A 20985-nucleotide genomic window follows, 5' to 3' on the forward strand; every position below is an offset into this window, starting at 1 on the left:
ATCTGCAAAGTTTTCTGGTAATGCAAGTTTAAAATTTTGTCTCTTTCCTCTTTAGATCTCAGAGTTATTAGGCAATCCCTTGGGATCTTCCTACCTTGCCTTCTGCCCAATCTGAAGGCAGTTGTTATCTCAAATTCTTCTGTCAAAGTGTTTCACCCAGGCAGTCCGTTCCCAGATTTAGAGACTGCAGGAAATAGTCCTTTAATTTCCCTCATGCAGGTTGCCTTTCTTCTTCTTCCCCCCTGTTCCTGCTTACAAGGGGGGGGGGGATTTTCCTTCAGTGTTAGGGTTAGCCCACTTAGAAAGTTCACAATAGCTTTTCAATTACAGCTTCCAAGTTCTGTTGCTTTAAAAGTCATGCAATCCAGGGGAGGCAGACTTCCTTTATTTACCGTCCCCGGTTTCAGCCGAATTTAAAGGTAATTATTTGTAATCCCAGTAAGGTCTCCAATCTTACTTACGGGTGCTCAGTTTTAGTCCAAATTTTCAGGAAGAAATCGGCGCTCTCCGCCTATGGCGACGCGGCTTCACTCCACGGGCTGGGTAGCGACTCTCAGCACCGCGCGATCCCCCGATGCTCCTCCGGAGCCTTTAAAAAGGCTCTTTTGCAGTAAAGGGGGGCGCAAATGGTGCCCACCAAGTCTCCTTGTTCACAGGCTTCCGCGCCTGTGATTTTAGGGGTCCCCGCTTCGCCGTAGCGGTCGGACCCGAACTCGTGGAGCAGCCCTCTCTCCGGAGATCAGAGAGAGAGCCGCCATTAAGCGCTGGCGCCAACCGGAAGTCCCACCTTGTTGTTTGTTAAAAACTTGAATAAAAAGCATGCTTAAAATAAAACAGGAAAGATGAAATTTTGCTGGCTTCTTGAGAAAAGAATAATGCCTCATTATTTGTATCTGCTTTTAAATGTTGTTTCTCTTCTCTTTGTAATGAGTTTTACTGGGTCTGTGGTCATTTTAAGTTGCTTACCTTCACTAAAATATATAAATCTACTCGACTGGAAACTTTTATTATCCAAATTCAAACCCACTTTGGATAGCAAAATTCCTGGAGTGGGGAGGAGGGTTCAGTGTTCTAATAGATTAGATATGGACAGTCCTTCAGTACAGCAAAACTTGACACTTTGAAACCTTTGAGCCCTTTCCAAAAGAACTTCACCCACTTTTTAGGGGGGAAGTATGTCAGAACTGACCTTCTGCAGTACTGATTCCACATTCTTGGACTCCTAATCTTACACGTAAATTAGAGCTGGAACCATCTCAGGCCCCATGTCTCTTGAAATGACCATGACCTATTGAGCAAAACCACAGAATCCACCTCTCTGGTGACTAAACCCCACTTGCTTTTACAAAATAAATTAACAACAGAGGAAAATCATGGAAGGAATAAAATGGCTTTTGAAATTAACAAAGGCGATTCCTTTTATCCACATGTATTACGGGACATGTTCAAAGCGCCCCTCAGGAGAAATTCTGTAAGCAAAGGTAGCAGATACACAAGGACACATTGCTAAAAGAAACAAAGGGATTTGGAGGGACCATGAGTGAACAGGTAGTACCAGAATGTACAGAATTGTACCTAGAAAAAGGTTACAACTGGATTACCTTTTTGTAAACAAAAACAACAACAACCCCCAAAATAAAACTCGGAAGCAGCAGGACTCCTTAGGAACTCTTCATAAAACAAAACACAAAACTGCATATCCCTACCTAGTCACCAAATGTGAGGGGAAACGTAAACCAGCGTCTTACACTGCTTTAAATGATAGCCAGATTCTGCAGTTTTTTACCACACCAGAAGTAAAAGCACGGCGCATTAATAAGTTTTTGAAAAATCATGCACTTCATTTGTAGGCAAGGGAAAGCTTTCTGAAATGTACAAAATCTTACTAAGACACACAATCTGTTGAAATGACCAAGCAGCGGACGAGATTCGGGGACAGCGGTGTGCCGCCTGGGGAAATGTTCCTTTCCATTCACCTTAAGCAAAGATGTGGTGACCTTGTGCATCCATAAATAACTTTCAGAAATGTATTTCATTACTTCCCAGAGCTTCTCACTGGGCTACCAAACGGCATTTCTTTGTATTTTGGATGAAACTGGGGAAGCAGCTTTAGAAGAAGGGGTTGCTAACATTCACTGGCCTGGAAAACACCTGATGCCAATATGATGGCAAATTGTGGGTGGTGCATTGATGGAGAAACTAAGGCAACAAATGGGGACATGACACCACCTGTGTTCTAAAGATACATTTCATGTAAAGATTATGATGGGCTTCTTCAAATGCCCATAGCCTCTTACAAGCAGAGGTTTTAGATCAATTTTCTGTAAACCTCTGTCATAAATAGTTGTCACTGGAAATACGACCAAAACAATGCAATGCTGGACTCATCCCTCCTGTCAGCGTGCCTGGAAAGCACGGGTCCCAGTAGGTTCCACCTTACTTTGCTCCTTTCTCTGTGAAAGCCTGCTCTTTAGCTTTCATATCGGAGCAAACCTCAACCCACCCCCTCCCAAAGAAACCTTTTTTATGAGCCCCCCTACTCTGCGTGTGCTTTCTTTGGCTCCTGTCTCAATGTGCAGAAATTGAGCACATGAATTTTCCAGCATCGAGAGTTTTCCCCAAGACAGTGTCGAGATCAGGTGTGTTTGTATGGCTCCTCACTTGCAATTCTTGGGGCTTTGGCTAAGAGGAGTGCATGCACTTTCAGCAAGACATAGCTAGCTAGCTAGCTAGCTAGACAGTTTACCTCCCTTTGCTACAGTTTAAATTTCTGCATGCCATCTGCTGTTGTGGAACAAGTCATCTCCATGATCCCTCTAGCCCAGTGTTCTCTAGGGCGGCCCACAGACGCTCAAAAGAAATGTAGTCCAAAGAAATGTATGCTCTAGAAGGTCACAGGCTCCCCCATCTTTGGGGTAGAGGTTTCACGTCTGAGACTAGATCTGCAGGACTCATAAACATTTCACTCTGTAGAGATGAGTAGTCGGCACCGTCCGAGTATAGGAGGAGGGGGGTGGGGGTGGAATACAGGGCTGAGAAATAGAAGGATGCGTTCAATCTCCTACACGAAGCCAGAGCCAATTATGAAGATTGACCAGTTGCTTATAGATCAAATGCATGGATCATGCAGCTGCAAAGAGGTCTACCCAGACTTCCGGAGGCGGCGCCAACAGCCATGGCGGTCTCCTTCTAACTCAGAGGGGGAAGCTCCGCAGAAACCGGGTCTGTCCGCTACGGCGAAGCGGAGACCCTTGCAAAAATCACAGGCAGAAGAAGCCTGTGACCGTGGGACTCGGTGGGCAGCGGTAGCGCCCCCCGGACCAGCGAAGGGACCCCGTAAGGGGCTCCGGAGCACAACGGGAGTCTGGCGCGGTGCTGAGAGTCGATTGCTATTTCCGTGGGGTGAAGCCGCACAGCTGTTGCCGGAGAGCGCTGACCTTTTTCCTGTGACAATTCGGCTGCAAAACAACTACCCGTGAGTAGGTGAAGTTAAAAATTGAACTTAAAGAAAAATTGAACTTGAGAAAAAAAGGATAAATTTGGCACTGAAGCGGGAAGGTGTAAACAGGAAGTCCGCCTTCCGTTACTGTATACAGTTCAAAGCAAAGACTCTTTAATCTAAAACCTGGAGAGTGGTGCCTTAAAAGCTCCAAATCCGAACATCAAAGTAAAAGAACTCCCCCCCCCCAGGCTACAGGAGGGGGGGGGAGAGGGAAAAGTGACTCTTTCATTTGTGGATAAAATAGAGACAATTACTTAACTCCTGGGAACGGACTGCCAGGTCCACTAGAATTGTTGCACTGAGAGTTGCACTACTTATAGACATTGTAACTTTTTAATGGCTAACTCTGCAAAGGTGATACTAGGTGATACTTGTTGAAGGTCTTCTCTGGATTTGAAACTGTTGCTTGCTTTTTGGAGGGGGACTTTGGAAAGTAGGAAAAGACTTTTTATTTCAACTTTAATGACTGCTACAGTGTCCCCCTAGAGGAACATTGAAATTGTACACCCAGCTGGGGGATTTTTCCATTCTTGACTTTGGGGACTTTCCACGGCAAGACTTAACCGTGGGACTAATCTTGACTCATAGACAAAAGTGTGGTGAATGAAAGGATAACAAGATCAGGCAAGGCTAGAGTGCAGCAGCCCAGCGCAGTTTCCCAGCAACGTAGATCATCTGTTCCCTGCCCTCCTGTTGACACAGGGGGAAGATTTTGCACAAGCTGGGTCAAAGGAAATGGCTTCAGAAGGGGATTTTACTTCAGTGTTAAATAAAATTTATGAAAAATTGGAAGGCCTAAGCAAACAGGTCACTGAACAATCGACTAAAATAGACCGGAACACGGCTAGCATCAATAACCTGGGACAGAAAGTGAATTCCAATACAGAATCTATTGAAAAATTGCTGGAAGAATCTGCGTCCAATCGAAAAATAGCTGAGGAAGCAAAAGAAAAAGCAGTGGCTGTAGAGGAAGAAATAAAACCGATGTGCAAGCAGATTGGGGACCGCCAGTCACTTCTGTCTATGATTGAACTGAGGGAGAAACAGACCAATCTGAGGATCAGGGCAGTACCGGAACTTGAAAAAGACAACCTAAGTGACTACCTTACGCAGGAATTTGGAAAATTTCAGAATTTGGAGGTGGAGCAAGACTTTAAGATAGTAAGTGCGTTTAGACTCGGAAGAGGAGGGAGAAAAAACAGGGTGAGAGACTGTTTGGTGACCCTTCGAATGAAAGAAGAGAGAGACAAAATATTGAGTACGCACTTCCAGAAGACTTTGGAAATTAACGATTTGAGAGTCGAGATTTTTAAGGATATTCCGAAACATCTATTGGATCTCAGAACCAACTACAGAGATCTGGTGGCCCTACTGAGAAGAAACGGAATTGCTTTTAGGTGGGAATTCCCTCAGGGATTATCTTTTACCTTTAAAGGGAAAAAGTTTAAAATAAGATCAGTGGAAGATAAGGAAAAATTTCTGAGAGACCACGAAGAAGACCTGCAAAAAGAAGTTCTAGAAGAGCTAAGAGCCTTAAGATCAGGAGTACTAGACATAGCACCACCACCTTTGGGACTGGACAAACAAAAAAAAGTGATACCACCATCAGAAAAAGAAGAACTCTTGGGAGCAGTTGGAGGAGAATAGAATAACCACACCATGTCTCTACAATTTTTAAGTTCGAACATTCATGGACTTAACTCCCCGGAGAAGAGGAAGAAAGTCTTTCATTTATTGAAAAAGGAACAATTGGACTTAATTTGTTTACAGGAAACACATGTGATAAGGCTACACAGGAAAGTACTGAGGAGTAAAAAGAGAGGAGTTGTTATTTATGCCAAAGAGAGCCTATCACCAAAATTTGTTTTTAAAGATGAACAAGGAAGATTTGTGGCAATTGAGATTCAATCACAAGGAGAAATTTTTTTGATTGTAGGAGTTTACGCACCAAATGAGGGGAAATCTGAATTCTTCAAGAAATTTCATGAGACATTGTTGGACTATATGGACTACAACATTACTATGATGGGAGATATGAATGGAGTGGTATCTACAAACATGGACAAGTTGCAGAGACAGGTTGTAACTAAAGATGGCAGACTACCAAAAACTTTTTTTGAATTGACTGACAATATGGACTTGATTGACATCTGGAGAACTAGGAACCCCCTTGGAAGAGAGGGAACATTCTTCTCTGAAGCCAAAATGACATGGACAAGAATTGACCAAATATGGATATCTAGAGGACTGGCACCTAAGACTCGAAAAGTGGAAATTTGCCCAAAAACTTGCTCCGACCATAATGCGGTGAAGATGGAGATGAAACTAACACCAATAGGTTCTTTCAGATGGAGGATGAATGACACCTTATTTAGGGATCAAGAGGTTACCAAGAAGGCCCAAAAAATCTTGAGAGACTATTTTGAGATAAATTTGAATACTACTGTTGAAAAAAGAGTAATCTGGGACACAAGCAAAGCGGTCATGAGAGGGTTTCTGATTCAACAGAGCGCAATAAAGAAGAGAATTCAAAATGAGAAAAAAGATAAAATCCTGGAAAAAATAAAAGAAGGAGAGAAGAAACTAAGAGCGAAACCTAAGTCGCAAGAGATTCTGAGAAAAATAAAGTTACATCAAGTACAATATATGAAAATGATAAATCAGGAAGTAGAATGGAAAATTAAGCAGATGAGACAAAAGACATTTGAATCGGCTAATAAATGCGGGAAACTGCTAGCTTGGCAGATGAAAAAAAGACAAAAACTAAACACTATCATAAATCTGGGTGTGGAAGGAAAGAACATACAGAATCCATTGGAGATCAGAAAGTGCTTCCAGAGATATTTTAAACAACTATATACACAAGGGCCACAGAAAGAGACTGAATTAGACCAATTTTTTAAGAACAAATGGATTACAAAAAATCTCTCAAGAAAATAAGATAATGTTGAACCACAAAATTACAGAACAGGAGGTGGAAGGTGCCATTCAGAACATGCAGTTGGGTAAATCTCCAGGGCCGGATGGCCTAACCTCCAAATATTATAGATCTTTGAAAGATTGGTTAATTCAGCCACTAAAGGAGGTCTGCAATGAAATTTTGGAGGGGAAAAAGGCGCCAGAGTCATGGAAAGAAGCTTACATTACACTTATACCGAAAACTGACTCCGAAAAGACACAACTTAAGAACTACCGCCCCATATCCCTGCTTAATGTGGATTACAAAATTTTTGCTGATTGTCAGGGAACTGCCATCGGAGCCAGGAGTGAAGGTAAGGCTCCCCAGCGATGCCGGAGAAGGGCCCAGCAGGGAGAGAGGGAACTCATCACAACGGATTCCAGTGACTGACACAGCCGCGGAGTAAGGGCTGTGCAGCCAGGGAAAGGTTTAACCAGGCAGCTTGCCAAGAGTAGCGGCAACTTACGCACGAGCAACCCCAATTCCCATTACAGCAATCCGTCAGTGGGTGTTTCTTGAACTTCTTCCAGCATAAAAGTACTTTGACGCCCAGTCTCCGCCTAGCCTCCCTGCGCGGAAGTCTTCTGCGCAGGGTGGGCGTGGCCAGCGGAGAACCCGTGCTCTCCCCACTGGTCTCTGTGGAAGAGTCCTGGAGCCATCTCACCGAAGCCCTCCCCTGCTCCCCTTTCTTCCTGGTGTCACGCTGATTTCCTTCCCCAGTGGATGAGTTCCCTCTCTCCCTGCTGGGCCCTTCTCCGGCATCGCTGGGAAGCCTTAACTCCACTCCTGGCTCCGATGGCAGTTCCCTGACATCCCGCAAGGAAGGTACCAGGACTGGTGCACAAGTTTGGGGGGAACCCCCGAGATTATAATGCATTCAGAACGGAGGTACAGTATGCTTTGGAACTGCAGTATGACGACTTTGCTGACGATGGGGAGAGGGTGGCTTATGTTGTAGGGCATCTTCAAGTTGGGGCCAGAGAATGGATCAGGCCCTTAATGGCAACGCAGAATGCTGCCTTAAAAGACCTTAGGAATTTTTTTGGCGCCATGGATACCATGTTTTCTAGTCAAGTGGAGCAAAGTGTGACTCGCTTGCCGGCAGGGGGGCCAATCAGTTAGAGAGTACTGGTCACGTTTTGCAATGCTTATCCACAGACTTGGGTGGGATCTGGACTCGGAACCAGTGCAAATGCTATTCGAGGAAGGCTTAGCCCCATCGGTGAAGGATGAGCTTTCCCGTCCACGTTGTCAGTCAGTTCAAATAATGTTTTGGGTAGTCTGCCATCTTTTGTTACGTTTTGGCTATGTGACTTATCCATGTTGGTTGATACCACCCCATTCATGTCTCCCATCATGATGATGTTGTCATAATTCAGATAATCCAGCATTATCTCATGCAGCTTCTTGTAAAATTCCGATTTTCCCTCATTTGGCGCGTAAATTCCTAATATCAAAAACTTTTCACCTTGATTTTGAATCTCAATTGCCAAAATTCTTCCTTGTTCATCTTTAAATAAAAGTTTTGGTGACAGGCTCTCTTTTGCATATATCACCACACCTCTTTTCTTTACTCGATCCGAAGAGATAAATTCTTGGCCTAATCTTTTATTTATTAACACTTTTCTATGTAGCCTGGTCACATGTGTTTCTTGCAAACAAATAATGTCCAATTGTTCTTTTTTCAATATATGAAATATCCTTCTCCTTTTCTCCGGGAAGTTGGCGCCATTTATGTTCCAGCTCAAAAGTTGCAGAGACATCCTGGATAAATCTGTTATTGCTCTGGTGGTGGTATCTTTTTATCCTGGTCTTCAGACCCCAAAGGTGTAGGTGTAGGTACAGGCAGTGGTCCAGCCCCTGAGGGTCTATCAATCCCTTTCTGAAGGTCCTCTCCATAGGTATTCAAAAATTTGTCTTTGTCTTCAGCTGTTTTAATTTTCACCTTCTTCCCTCTGAACGTAAAAGATAGTCCTTGGGGGAATTCCCACCTAAAAATAATTGAGTTACTCCTCAGCAGCCTTACTAGTTCAGTGTAGGTGGATCTAAGGTCCAAAAGTTGTTTTGGGATATCTTTGTAAATCTCTGCTCTTTTATCCAAAATTTCAAGTGACTTTTCGTAGTGTAGTCCTAATATTTTGTCTCTTTCCTCCTTGGATCTCAAAGTAATCAAACAGTCTCTGGGCTTGTCTTTCCTTGTTGATTTTCCAAGTCTAAAAGCAGTCACAATTTTAAAGTCCTTTTCTTCCTCCAAAGGCCACCACTTGGAAAATTCCTTTGTCAAAAACTCAATTAAGTTCCCTTGTTCAGGTTCAAGTTCTGGTATAAACCTCAATTTCAAGTTGTTATCCCGAGCCCGTAGTTCGATCATAGACAGGTAGGCCTGCTGTTCTCCAACCTGCTTATGCAGTGGTCTTACCTCCTGCTCCAGTACCTCAGTTTTCTGGATGGCTTCCTCTGCCAGTTTCCGATTTTCTGCAGTGGATTCAAATAGTTTGCCAATTGATTGTGTAACTTGTTCAGTTAGTTTATTGACACTGTCTCTAGTCTGATCAATCTTTGCCGTTTGTTCATCCACTTTTTTGTCTAAGCCTTCCAGTTTTTCTAGTATTTTGTCTAATACTGAAGCAGATCCACCTGTTGCCATATCTTCTAACAACAGTTGCTCAGTTTCTTCTAATTCCAAAACATCAGGGACAGATGATCTGCGCGGCTGTGAAGATAGATTCAAAGTTGTTTGCTTTGTTTTCCCTTTAGCCGCTCTTGTTATTCTCCCAGTGCCACTCATTCCAATTCTGTCTGCTAGTCAAGGTCAAATTGAGTGTATTCCCATGAGAATCCACAAGCCCATAAAGTAAACAACCAAGTAGGAGGAAAGGAAACAGAAAGCAAAGTCACATATAGTTGTAAATCCAAAGTCCTCTAGAGGGAGCCCACTTATGTTTTGAGGGAAGAAATCAAATTATTAAAGCCAATTATTTAGAACTTCAAACTTTTCCAAATTCCAATACTTCAAAAGCAATGTCCAAACAGCCTTTAGTTTCCAAGGACCCTTCAGTTTCCTTGTGTTTAGCAGAGTTGGTCTCAAGGTATAACAATGTCTCAACAAGTGCAGGATGGAGTAGTTCAATGTAACAGTTCCACTAGAGCTCAGCTTGTAATAACACAAAGCAACAAAGTGTCAAAGTTTGTAATCTGACAGTTCTATTATATAGGCAGTCCGACTGCCTGGGGTTCTCTGTCAATTTGTAAATCCAGCAGAGAAGGTAAAGCACAGTTCATGTTACGAAGTAAACCTTTTAAAGGGTTAAATCTTAAAAGCGACTTCAGTAGATGTAAGAGTTGATTGCCTTTTAGCACCTCTTCAAAGGCTCCAAACATCAAAGTCCTTTGCTTTGAATCTTAAGCAGTGACAAGAGACGGACTTCCTGGTTTCGTCTCTCGCTTTTAGCCGAATTAGCAATAATTTATCCTCCAAATCTTTCTTTCTTTTCTTACTCACGAGTTGTTGTTTTCCAATCGGATGTTCCCAGGAAAAGAGGACAGGGCTCGCCGACAGCAGCTACGCGGCTTCACTCCACAGAAAGAGCGATTGACTCACAGCACCGCGCCAACCCTTCCACGTTCCGGGACCTCTTACGAGGTTCCTTCTGCATTTCGGGGGGCGCTCCTGGTGCCCGCCGAGTCCCACGGCCACAGGCTTTCGCTGCCTGTGGTTTTCCGACGTGGGTCTCTGCTTCGCCGTAGCGGACGACCCGTTTCTGCAGAGCTCCCTCTTCGCGGTTAGAAGAGGGCAGCCATTGTCGGACGCGCCGCCTCCGGATTGTGGATAAAATGGAGTATTTTTGGAGGTGGCAGAGAGATATCTCTAAATTTGTCTGGCAGGGCAAAAAGCCCAGAATTAAGTTCAAGATATTAACTGATGCTAAAGAAAGAGGGGGCTTTGCCCTGCCAGACTTAAAGTTGTACTATGAATCAGCAGCTTTCTGCTGGTTGAAGGACTGGCTGCTTCTTGAAAACACTGATGTTTTAGATTTGGAAGGATTTAACAATGCTTTTGGATGGCATGCATATTTGTGGTATGACAAGGTTAAAATTCATAAGGCTTTCAAGAACCATATTGTCAGAAAAGCAGTGTTCAATGTCTGGACAAAATATAAAGACTTATTGGAAAATAAGACCCCAAGGTGGTTATCACCAATGGAAGCTAAGGCCCCGAAAAGACTCAATATGGAGGCCAAATGGCCGAAATATTGGGAAATAATAGAAAAAGATGGAGATAACTGGAGGTTGCAGAGTTTGGAGAAACTAAAGGATAAAGTGCGAGATTGGTTACATTATGCTCAGATTAAAGAAGTTTTCAAGTTGGACAAAAGACTGGATTCCAGGTGGAAAAATCAAAGTTAAAAACAGAACTGTTAGAACCCATTTTGAAGATACTTTCAAGAATGTATAACTTGCTGCTAAAATGAAACACAAGATGAAACGGTCAAATCAGCTATGATAAAATGGGCACAGGACATAGGGTATAATATTATGTTTGCTGACTGGGAAATGTTATGGACCACCGGCCTGAGATTCACGGCATGTAATGCCTTGAAAGAAAATATTATGAAAATGATATACAGGTGGTACATGACCCCAGTCAAGCTTGCAAAGATATACCATTTGTCAGATAATAAATGTTGGAAATGTAAAGAAACTGAAGGAACGTTTTTTCACCTCTGGTGGACCTGCCCTAGAGTTAAGGCTTTCTGGGAAATGATATATAATGAACTGAAAAAGGTATTTAAGTATACCTTCCCTAAGAAACCAGAGGCCTTTCTTTTAGGCATTGTCGGCCAGAGGGTGTTAAAGAAAGACAGAAGTTTTTTTATGTATGCTACAACAGCAGCAAGGATACTCATCGCTAAATACTGGAAAACCCAAGATTTGCCCACACTGGAAGAATGGCAGATGCAACTGATGGACTATATGGAACTGGCGGAAATGACTGGCAGAATGCGAGACCTGGGAGAAGAAGTTGTGGAGGAGGACTGGAAGAAATTTAAGGATTATTTACAAAAACATTGCAAATTGTATGAATGTTAAGAAAGATGTAAGATTAGCAACAATATGGTACCAATAAATTAGTTAAAAGGAACAGGAAGATAAATGTAATTAAAAGAAAAGATAAATTTTGGATAAATATTATGTTAAATTAAGTTTTTAAAATTGGGATTTTAATTATCTAAAATTAGGGACATAATATTGGAAAACTATATTATAAGAATTGAAACAAGTTAATAAATTGCTGGTAAAGTTTAAGATTTTGGAATGCAGGAACAAGAGTTGTGAGGAAGTCCAATGAGGTGAATGAAATGTGGATATTGGAAAATTATATGTTATTCTGTATGTTTTCTTACTGTTTAAACAAATTTTTAATAAATAGTATTATAAAAAAAAGGATGAGCTTTCCCATGCTTCCCGCCCGCAATCAATGGATCAGCTGACCAAGGCTGTACTTGCGATTGGTGTACGGCAAGAGGCGCGAGCTCAAGAGAAGCGGGAAGGGAGAGGAGAGCGTTGGCATGACAACCGCATTCCTGAAATACCGGAGCAACCTTCCCAGCCAGTGGAGCCAATGGAAATTGGTGGCGCGCGCGCGCACGCGGGGTTTCAAACTCCAGCAAAGTTCGCAAGAAGGAGGGAAGGGAGGGGAAAACAGCCAAGAAGTGTTTCCTCTGCCAACAGCCAGGACATTTTGCCAGGGTCTGCCCCCAAAGAAAGGCATGGCAAGGGATGGTGGGAGCTGCTGGCTGTGAGGAGGAGGGGGGAAAGGAGCAGGGAAACGCCAACGCTTGGCTGCCGATCAGCGGGCACAGCAGCCAGGCCAGCAACCACAAAAAGTGCCCAAGCCAGACCCCCCCAAGGCAGCTATAGCCATAGAGGTGGTACTAGAACTCCCTAACGGGCACCCAATCAAGGTGAAGGCGCTGCTGGATTCAGGCAGTTCTTGCATTTTTTTCAGCAAAGACTTCGTGCTAGAGCACCAGCTCCACATACTGCCCCTAGATTTTCCCTTGCAGGCAACCACCATGGATGGCAGAGAACTTCTGGGGGGGGGGGGAGTGACGCACCAGACTCCCCCTATGAGAATGAGGGTTTCCAGACACACAGAAACCATTGCCTTTCACGTAGCCACACTGGCAGGACCCCCGATCATACTAGGAATGAGCTGGCTGGCGGTACATGATCCAGTAGTGGCATGGCATCAGCGGACAGTCACTTTTGGGTCAGCTCACTGCTTGGAACACTGTCACGGGGGGGAAACCCTGAGGATGGCCGTGGCCAGGGTGGCGGGGATGGCAGTGGAGCAAAAAGGGGAGGTACCACCACAATACACTGACCTGCAGGATGTCTTCAGTGAGAAGGAAGCGGATAGACTACCACCCCATAGGCCCTTTGACTGCCAAATCAACCTACTCCCAGGGGCTCAGCTGCCAGTGGGTAAACTGTATGCCATGTCGGACAGGGAGATGCAGGAGTTGCGGGAATTTATTGACAAGAACCTGAAAAGAGGTTTCATAAGAGAATCAAGGGCGGTGGGTGGCAGCCCGGTGTTCTTTGTGGACAAGAAAGATACTAATCAGCCCAGGCTGGTTGTGGACTATAGAGAGGTCAATTTGGTGTCAGAACCCGTGAACTTCCCAATGCCCAGGATTGACGGCATTTTAATGCAAGTCAGGCAGGGAAATTTTTTTACTAAGCTGGACCTTCAGGAAGCGTACAATTTGATTAGGATGAGGGAGGGGGATGAATGGGAAACCACCATGTTCACCCCTCTGAGGGCCTTTGAGTACTTAGTTATGCCTTTTGGATTACAATCAGGCTCTGCATGTTTTCAAGCTTTCGTGCACCACGTGTTGGGATCCCTGCTGTACAAAAATTGTGTAGCCTTTTTGGATGACGTGTTAATCTATTCAGACGACGAGGAGCAACATGTCAGAGATGTCCGGGAAGTGCTAAAGAGGCTACAGGAGCACCAGTTGTGGGTCAAACTGGAGAAGTGCCAATTCCATGCCCGAGAGGTGGAGTTCCTGGGGTACAGTTTGTCGGACAAGGGCCTGGCTATGGACCCCGGCAGGGTGCAGGCGGTTCTGGAATGGAAGACCCCCCAAGACCCGGAAGGACGTGCAGAGGTTCCTGGGGTTCAGCAACTTCTATCGGAAGTTCATCAAGAACTTCGCCCACTTGACCGCACCCATCACAGATTGTCTCAGTAGCAAAAGAAAGTTCGTCTGGACAGAAGAGGCACAGCAATCGTTTGAAAGGCTAAAGAAGACGTTCGCTTCAGAAGAGCAACTCTTGCACGTGGATCTGCAGAAGCCAATGAGGCTGGAGACAGACGCGTCAGACTGGGCCGTCGGAGCGGTACTGCTACAGCCGGGAGATCAGTCGAGCTGGAGACCGTGCACCTTTTTCTCAAGGAAGCTGAGCAAATCGGAGCAAAACTACACGGTGTATGACCGTGAACTGCTTGCAATTTATGAAGCATTTCGACGCTGGAGACATTTGTTAATAGGGGCGCAGCACAAGATCCAGGTGTGCACGGACCATAAGAACCTGGAATACTGGAGGACTGCGCGGGTACTCAACCAGAGACAGGTGCGATGGGCACAAGAGTTCTCCAAGTTTTTCTTCGAGATTCTGTATGTGCCGGGAGAGGAAAACGTCAGAGCAGACGCTCTCTCCCGGAAGCCGGAGTACATGGAAGGGGAGGGACCGCCAGAAGTCCGACACGTGAACCCCGAGAACCGATGGGTGTGGGGGGGGAGTGTTGGTCGGGAGACGAGAACTAGCCGGGCTGACGAGAGACGACGAGTTCACTCAAACCAAAATCAGGGAACTCAGGGACGCAGGGGAAAACCATGGGGGTTTTGAAGAGAAGGAAGGGGTACTGTATTACAAGGGAGCAATGTACGTACCAGGGGAGAACCTGAGGGGAAGAGTACTCAAACAACTCCATGACAACCCGACGGTGGGGCATTTTGGTCAACACAAAACCATGTTGCTTGTCACCCGGCAGTTCTGGTGGCCAAGAGTGAGGGAAGATGTACGGGAATATGTACGGGGGTGCGACAGCTGCCAGCGAGTAAAGGGGTAGAGGGCTGCACCCGCAGGGTTACTGGAACCCTTACCCACGCCGGGGAGACCATGGGAGGTAGTACCCATAGATTTTATGACCAATTTGCCCAAGTCAAGGCGGAAAACGGCCGTCATGGTGGTAGTCGACCTGCTAACAAAAATGTGCCATTTCATCGCGTGCTCGCATGCGGTGACGGCAGAGGAAACAGCCAGGTTGTTTGTGGATCACATCTTCAGGCTGCATGGCGACCCCTTGAGGGTTTTGTCCGACCGCGGGAAGCAATTTACTTCCCGGTTCTGGAGGAAGCTCATGAGCTTGCTGCAAGTCGAGGTGAGCTTTTCGACGGCTAGACATCCGGAGACCAACGGGCAAGCGGAAAGAGCTAACAGTATCAATACCTACGCTGCTATGTCAGCGAGAGGCAGAACGATTGGGTGGAGAAACTAGCGCTGGCCGAATTTGCCTACAATAACGCTGAACATGTGTCCACGGGAATGAGCCCGTTCATGGCTAATTATGGGTGTCACCCCAGGGCCTTCCCGGGGGAAGGGGAGGAGAGGTGGAGTGTACCTGCGGCAGAGCAGTTTGTGGAAGAAATGGAGGCCTTACACCAACAACTTAAGATGAACTTGGAGCGGGCCAAGGAAATGTACAAGAGACAGGTAGACAAGCACCGTAGGGAAGTGGAAACCATACGGGTTGGGGACCGGGTGTGGTTGTCAACCCAAGGTTTACCTTTTAAGGGAGGTTGCAAGAAGTTGGGGCTAAGGCGACTAGGACCTTTCGAGGTAACACAGCAGGTGAACCCCGTGGCTTTTAGGCTCAAGTTGCCGGCCATCATGAAACTACCCCCGGTGTTCCATATGTCTCTACTCTCACCATACAGGGAGGGACGGGAATTTCCAGGGCGAGAGGGAGAAGTCCCCACACACCAGCAGGTGGAGGAGAGGGAACTTTGCAGTCAAGCCATGGAAATACTCGATTCAAGATGGCGAGGGAACCAGGTGGAGTATTTGGTGGCTTGGGAGGGCGAACCCGAGTCAGAAAACACGTGGGTTCCTGCGGAGGTCATCAGGGATGAGTATCTCAGGGAGGAGTTTCACAGCAGGTTCCCAAGGAAACCCAAACCACTAGCGAGATTCTGGGAGGAGCAATTTGGCACCACAGAAGATGAAGAGGATTTTGTGCGGTTTCCGGACTCCGAAGAGGAGGGAGGAGAGGTATCAGAGGGAGAGGAATCGGACTGGGAAGATTACCCCATGGGAAGAGATAGGAGCAGGTGGGAAGCAGAGTTTGAATCCTCAGAGGCTGGGGGCAGCTCCTTCCGGGGATTCCCCGCATCATCGGCCGAGGAAAGGGACGAAATTGGGTCAAGGGGACGGGCCGGAGGTGGGGGGGTCCTGGGGGGGAGGTGGATGTCAGGGAACTGCCATCGGAGCCAGGAGTGGAGGTAAGGCTCCCCAGCGATGCCGGAGAAGGGCCCAGCAGAGAGAGAGGGAACTCATCCACTGGGGAAGGAAATTAGCATGACACCAGGAAGAAAGGGGAGCAGGGGAGGGCTTCGGAGAGATGGCTCCAGGACTCTTCCACAGAGACCAGAGGGGAGAGCACAGGTCCTACGCTGGCCACGCCCACCCTGAGCAGAAGACCTCCGCGCAGGGAGGCTAGGCGGAGACTGGGCGTCAAAGAACTTTTATGCTGGAAGAAGTTCAAGAAACGCCCACTGACGGATTCTGCCAGTGACTGACACAGCCGCGGAGTAAGGGCTGTGTAGCCAGGGAAAGGTTTAACCAGGCAGCTTGCCAAGAGTAGCGGCAACTTACACACGAGCAACCCCAATTCCCATTACACTGATATTTTGGCTAACAGATTAAAAAAGTTATTAGTTGAAGAGATACATAAAGACCAAGCTGGCTTTCTCCCAGGTAGGCATCTGTCTGACAATACGTGGAATATAATTAAAATTTTGGAGAAGCTGCAAGTGAATATCAATACCAAAGCAGTTTTAATTTTTATAGACGCGGAAAAAGCCTTTGATAATATTTCTTGGAATTTTATGAAGAAAAATCTTCAGGGAATGGGGGTAGGCCAAGGGTTTGAAAATGGTATAAGTGCAATTTACTCAGAACAAAAGGCTAAATTAATAGTTAATAATGTGATGACAGAGGAATTTAAGATAGAGAAAGGTACACAACAAGGCTGCCCAATTTCCCCATTGCTTTTTATTTTGGTCCTGGAGGTTTTGCTAAATATGATCAGAAGGGACCGTTTGATCAAAGGTATTCAGGTCGGAGCCAAACAATACAAATTGAAAGCTTTTGCAGATGACCTAGTTTTGACGTTACAGGAGCCAGAATCTAGTACGAAAAGAGTATTAGAACTGATTCAAGAATTTGGTCATGTGGCAGGATTTAAGCTGAACAAGTCAAAAACTAAAGTACTTGAGAAAAATTTAACACCAATTGAGAAAGAGAGGTTTCAGAAGGAGACAGGTTTATCATTAGTTAAGAAAGTAAAATATCTGGGGGTTAATATGACCGCTAAGAATTTAAATTTATTTAAAGATAACTATGAGAAATGTTGGGCAGAAGTGAAACAAGATTTGGAAATATGGTCATATTTGAAGCTTTCCTTGTTGGGTCAAATTGCAGTTATAAAGATGAATATATTGCCAAAAATGTTATTATTGTTCCAACAAAAAAAATTCCTTCCAGTAGCACCTTAAGGCCAACTAAGTTAGTTCTTGGTAGGAGCTTTTGTGTGCATGCACACTTCTTCAGATACACTGAAACAGAAGTTTCCAGACCCTTCTATATAGTGAGAAGGTGGGGAGGGGTATTACTCAGAAGGGTGGTGGGAATGGGTGATTGGCAGATAGCTGTGATGAGCCTGTTGACGACTCTTAACGACTGCAATAGGTCTTACAGGAAAAAGCAAGGGGTGAGAAGGTGAAAAATGGCTTTGTCATGTATAATGAGATAAGAATCCAATGTCTTTGTTCAGACCAGGTCTCTCCATGGTTTTAAGTTTGGTGATAAGTTGCAATTCAGCAGCTTCTCTTTCCAGTCTATTTCTGAAATTCCTTTGTAGTAAAACAGCTACTTTGAGATCTTGTATAGAATGTCCTGGGAGATTGAAGTGTTCTCCTACTGGTTTCTCTGTCTTGTGATTCCTGATGTCCGATTTATGTCCGTTTATTCTTTGGCGTAAGGTCTGGCCTGTTTGTCCAATATAGAGAGCTGAAGGACACTGTTGGCATTTGATGGCATACACAATGTTAGACGATGAGCAATTAAATAGAGATGGTATGTGTAATGTTGTTGGGGCCAGTAATGGTGTTGTCCGGGTACAAGAGAGGCCTATAATCTGGACAAAAAAATTGGCTTCCAGGTGGAAAAATCAAAATTGGAAACAGAATTGTTAGATCCCAAAACTAAGATACTTTCAAGAATGTATAGCTTGCTGTTAAAATGGAATACACAGGATGAAACGGTTAAATCTTCTATGATCAAATGGGCACAAGATGTTGGACATAACATTGTGTTTGCTGACTGGGAACAGTTGTGGAACACCGCTATGAAATTTACGGCATGTAATGCCTTAAGAGAGAATATTATGAAAATGATATATAAGTGGTACATAATGCCAGTCAAGCTAGCAAAAATCTACCATGTGCCCGATAATAAATGTTGGAAATGTAAAGAGAATGAAGGTACATTCTTTCACCTTTGGTGGACGTGCCCAAAGTTTAAGGCTTTCTGGGAGATGATATATAATGAAATGAAAAAGGTATTTAAATATACCTTCCTGAAGAAACCAGAGGCTTTTCTCCTGGGCATAGTCCGCCAATTGGTGCTAAAGAAGGACAGAACTTTCTTTATGTACGCAACAACAGCAGCAAGAATATTTATTGCAAAGTATTGGAGGACACAAGATTTACCCACCCTGGAAGAGTGGCAGATGAAGGTAATGGACTATATGGAATTGGCAGAAATGACTGGCAGAATCCGAGACCTGGGAGAAGAGTTGGTGGAAGAAGAAACACTGTAAAATTAATGAATGTTTAAATGATGTTGGATTGAAAATAAGTGGTATTAGCAACAAAATTAACAAGAATATGCAAAAATGAATTGATATTGGATGAAAATATAGAGTTATAAAATGTTAAGATACAGAGTTAAGGCAAATGAAAGAGGGTAAGGATTTGCTGACTTGATTATGTAAATGGGAATACAAAAAGGGGAGGTGTGAGGAGGTCAAAGAAACAAGCAAAGGAGTCTAAAGTTATGAAAAACGGATTTGTTTTTAACTTTTTTTATTTTTTCTTTGTCTTTTATATGTTGCATTTTTTTATTTCCATTTTTTCTTTTTTCATGTATTTTTTCCTTTTTTCATGTATTTCATTTCTTTATGTATTTTTGTATTCATGCTTTTGTAAAACCTTAATAAATATTTCTTTAAAAAAAACAAAGAGGTCTACCCAGCCGCTCCCACAGGCAACATGGAATTCTTCTGTGCAATTTACTGTGTTGTTGTTGTTGTTGTTAAAGATGTAAGACAAGCCTATATTGCACTTCATTAAAAATGCCAGGTCACTTCACAACAATATACTGATGGACTCAGTAGAATCAGCAATCAGTACTGGGGCAGGGGCCTTGGCTGGCACCCTGAAATGCACGGCCCCTGCGCCAGTCCTGAGGAGGCTCAAGGCCAGGGGTCAGCAACCTTTTTCAGCCGTGGGCTGGTCCACCGTCCCTCACAGCATGTGGGGGGCCGGACTATATTTTGGAGAGAGAAAATGAACCAATTCCTATGCCCCACAAAGAACCCAGAGATGCATTTTAAATGAAAGGACACATTCTGCTCATGGAAAAACACATTGATTCCCAGACTGTCCGTGGACCGGATTGAGAAGATGATTGGGCCATCGGCAATGGGCCATCGGTTGGACGATTGGGCCATCGGCGGCGCCATCGGCAATGGTGGATTCCCTCTTGTTCTGAGGGAGTAAGCTCCGCGAAAAACGGGTCTTGCCGCTACGGCGAAGCGGGGACCCCTTCGAAATCACAGGCGGGTGAAGCCTGTGACCGTGGGACTCGGCGGGCACCTTTAGCGCCCCCCCAATCAGCAAAGGAACCCCGTAAAGGGCTCCGGAGCGAAACGGGGAGTTTGGCGCGGTGCTGAGAGTCAATTTCTTCTTCCGTGGAGTGAAGCCGCACAGCTGTTGCCGGAGACACTGACCTTTTTCCTGTGACAATTCGGCTACTAAACAACTACCTGTGAGTAGGTCAAGTTTAAAGATCGGGGAATTAAAGGGAAAAAATGATTAATTTGGCACTGAAGCGGGAAGGCGTAAACAGGACGTCCGCCTTCCGTTTTCTGTAAACAGATCAAAGCAAAGACTGTCTGAGCTAAGACCCAGAAAATTGTTTCAAAAGGACTTAAAATGACTTCCGGGGGCGGCGTGAATGGCAATGGCGGTCCCCTTCTCTTTGTAAAGGGGAAGCTCCGCAGAAATGGGTCGTCCGCTACGGCGAAGCAGAGACCCTTGCTGGAAATCCACAGGCAGCGGTAGCCTGTGGCCGTGGGACTCGGCGGGCACCATTAGCTCCCCCCGAAACTGCAAAGGGGCTCCGGAGCGTGACGGGGTTGGCGCGGTGCTGTGAGTTGATCGCTCTTTCTGTGGGGTGAAGCTGCAAAGCTGCTGTCGGTGAGCGCTGACCCTTTTCCTGGGACTATTCGGCTTAAAAAGAAAACAACTACCCATGAGTAGGTGAAGTATAATGAACCGGGGATTAAACACAGCTTAATTTGGCACTGAAGCGGGAGACGCAACCAGGAAGTCCGTCTCCCGGCTCTGTTTAAAGATTTAAAGCAATGACGTCTAATTTACTTATGCTTTGGAAACTGACTTTAAAAGAACCAAATCTGAACATCAAATAGAAGATTCCACCTCAACTAAATTGAGGTGGAAGAGGGAAACCTGACTTTTACTTCTTCGTTTGTGGATTTACAAAATATTTGAACTCCCGGTGATCGGGCTGCCAAACTATTAGAACTGTCAGGCTGTTTGAACTGTCATATTGTAACTCGCACTTTTTTGTAACTTTTCTATGACTAACTCTGCAAAAGTCAAAGGACTCGGAAGGTCTTCTGGAGACTCGCTATTGTTGTAAACTTTTAAGAAACACTTTGTAATTTGGGAAAGATTTTACAAATTGTGACTTTTTAAGATAAACATAGTGTCCCTCTAGTGGAGCATTGAAGTTTTACAACTACTGGGGGATTTTTCCATCTCTGGACTTGGGGATTTTCCATAGGAAAAGCAGACCGTGGGATTGACCTTGGCGCATAGACAGAAGTGGGATGAGTGGGAAGACAAGATCAGCTAAAGCC

At 44.9% G+C, this 20985-nt stretch overlaps 2 protein-coding genes across 2 annotated transcripts in view; one reads left to right on the plus strand and one right to left on the minus strand.

Annotated features, from left to right (window-relative positions):
• Positions 1-20985, minus strand: part of LOC309361272 (inositol polyphosphate 5-phosphatase OCRL-like) — a gene marked incomplete at both ends in the record, with an annotated part of 518559 nt that overhangs the window by 163557 nt on the left and 334017 nt on the right.
• The window catches only part of LOC309361229 (uncharacterized protein), a gene marked incomplete at both ends in the record, with an annotated part of 41516 nt that continues 33312 nt past the window's right edge, over positions 12782-20985 (plus strand). The window contains 2 exons of the mRNA XM_081896154.1: positions 12782-12866; positions 13428-13545. Coding sequence (XP_081752280.1) covers positions 12782-12866; positions 13428-13545 — 203 coding nt within the window. The remainder of the gene's footprint in view (positions 12867-13427; positions 13546-20985) is intronic.

The sequence above is a fragment of the Podarcis melisellensis genome, assembly GCF_964234715.1.
Source record: "Podarcis melisellensis genome assembly, chromosome: W".
NCBI classification, from domain to species: Eukaryota; Metazoa; Chordata; class Lepidosauria; order Squamata; family Lacertidae; genus Podarcis; species Podarcis melisellensis.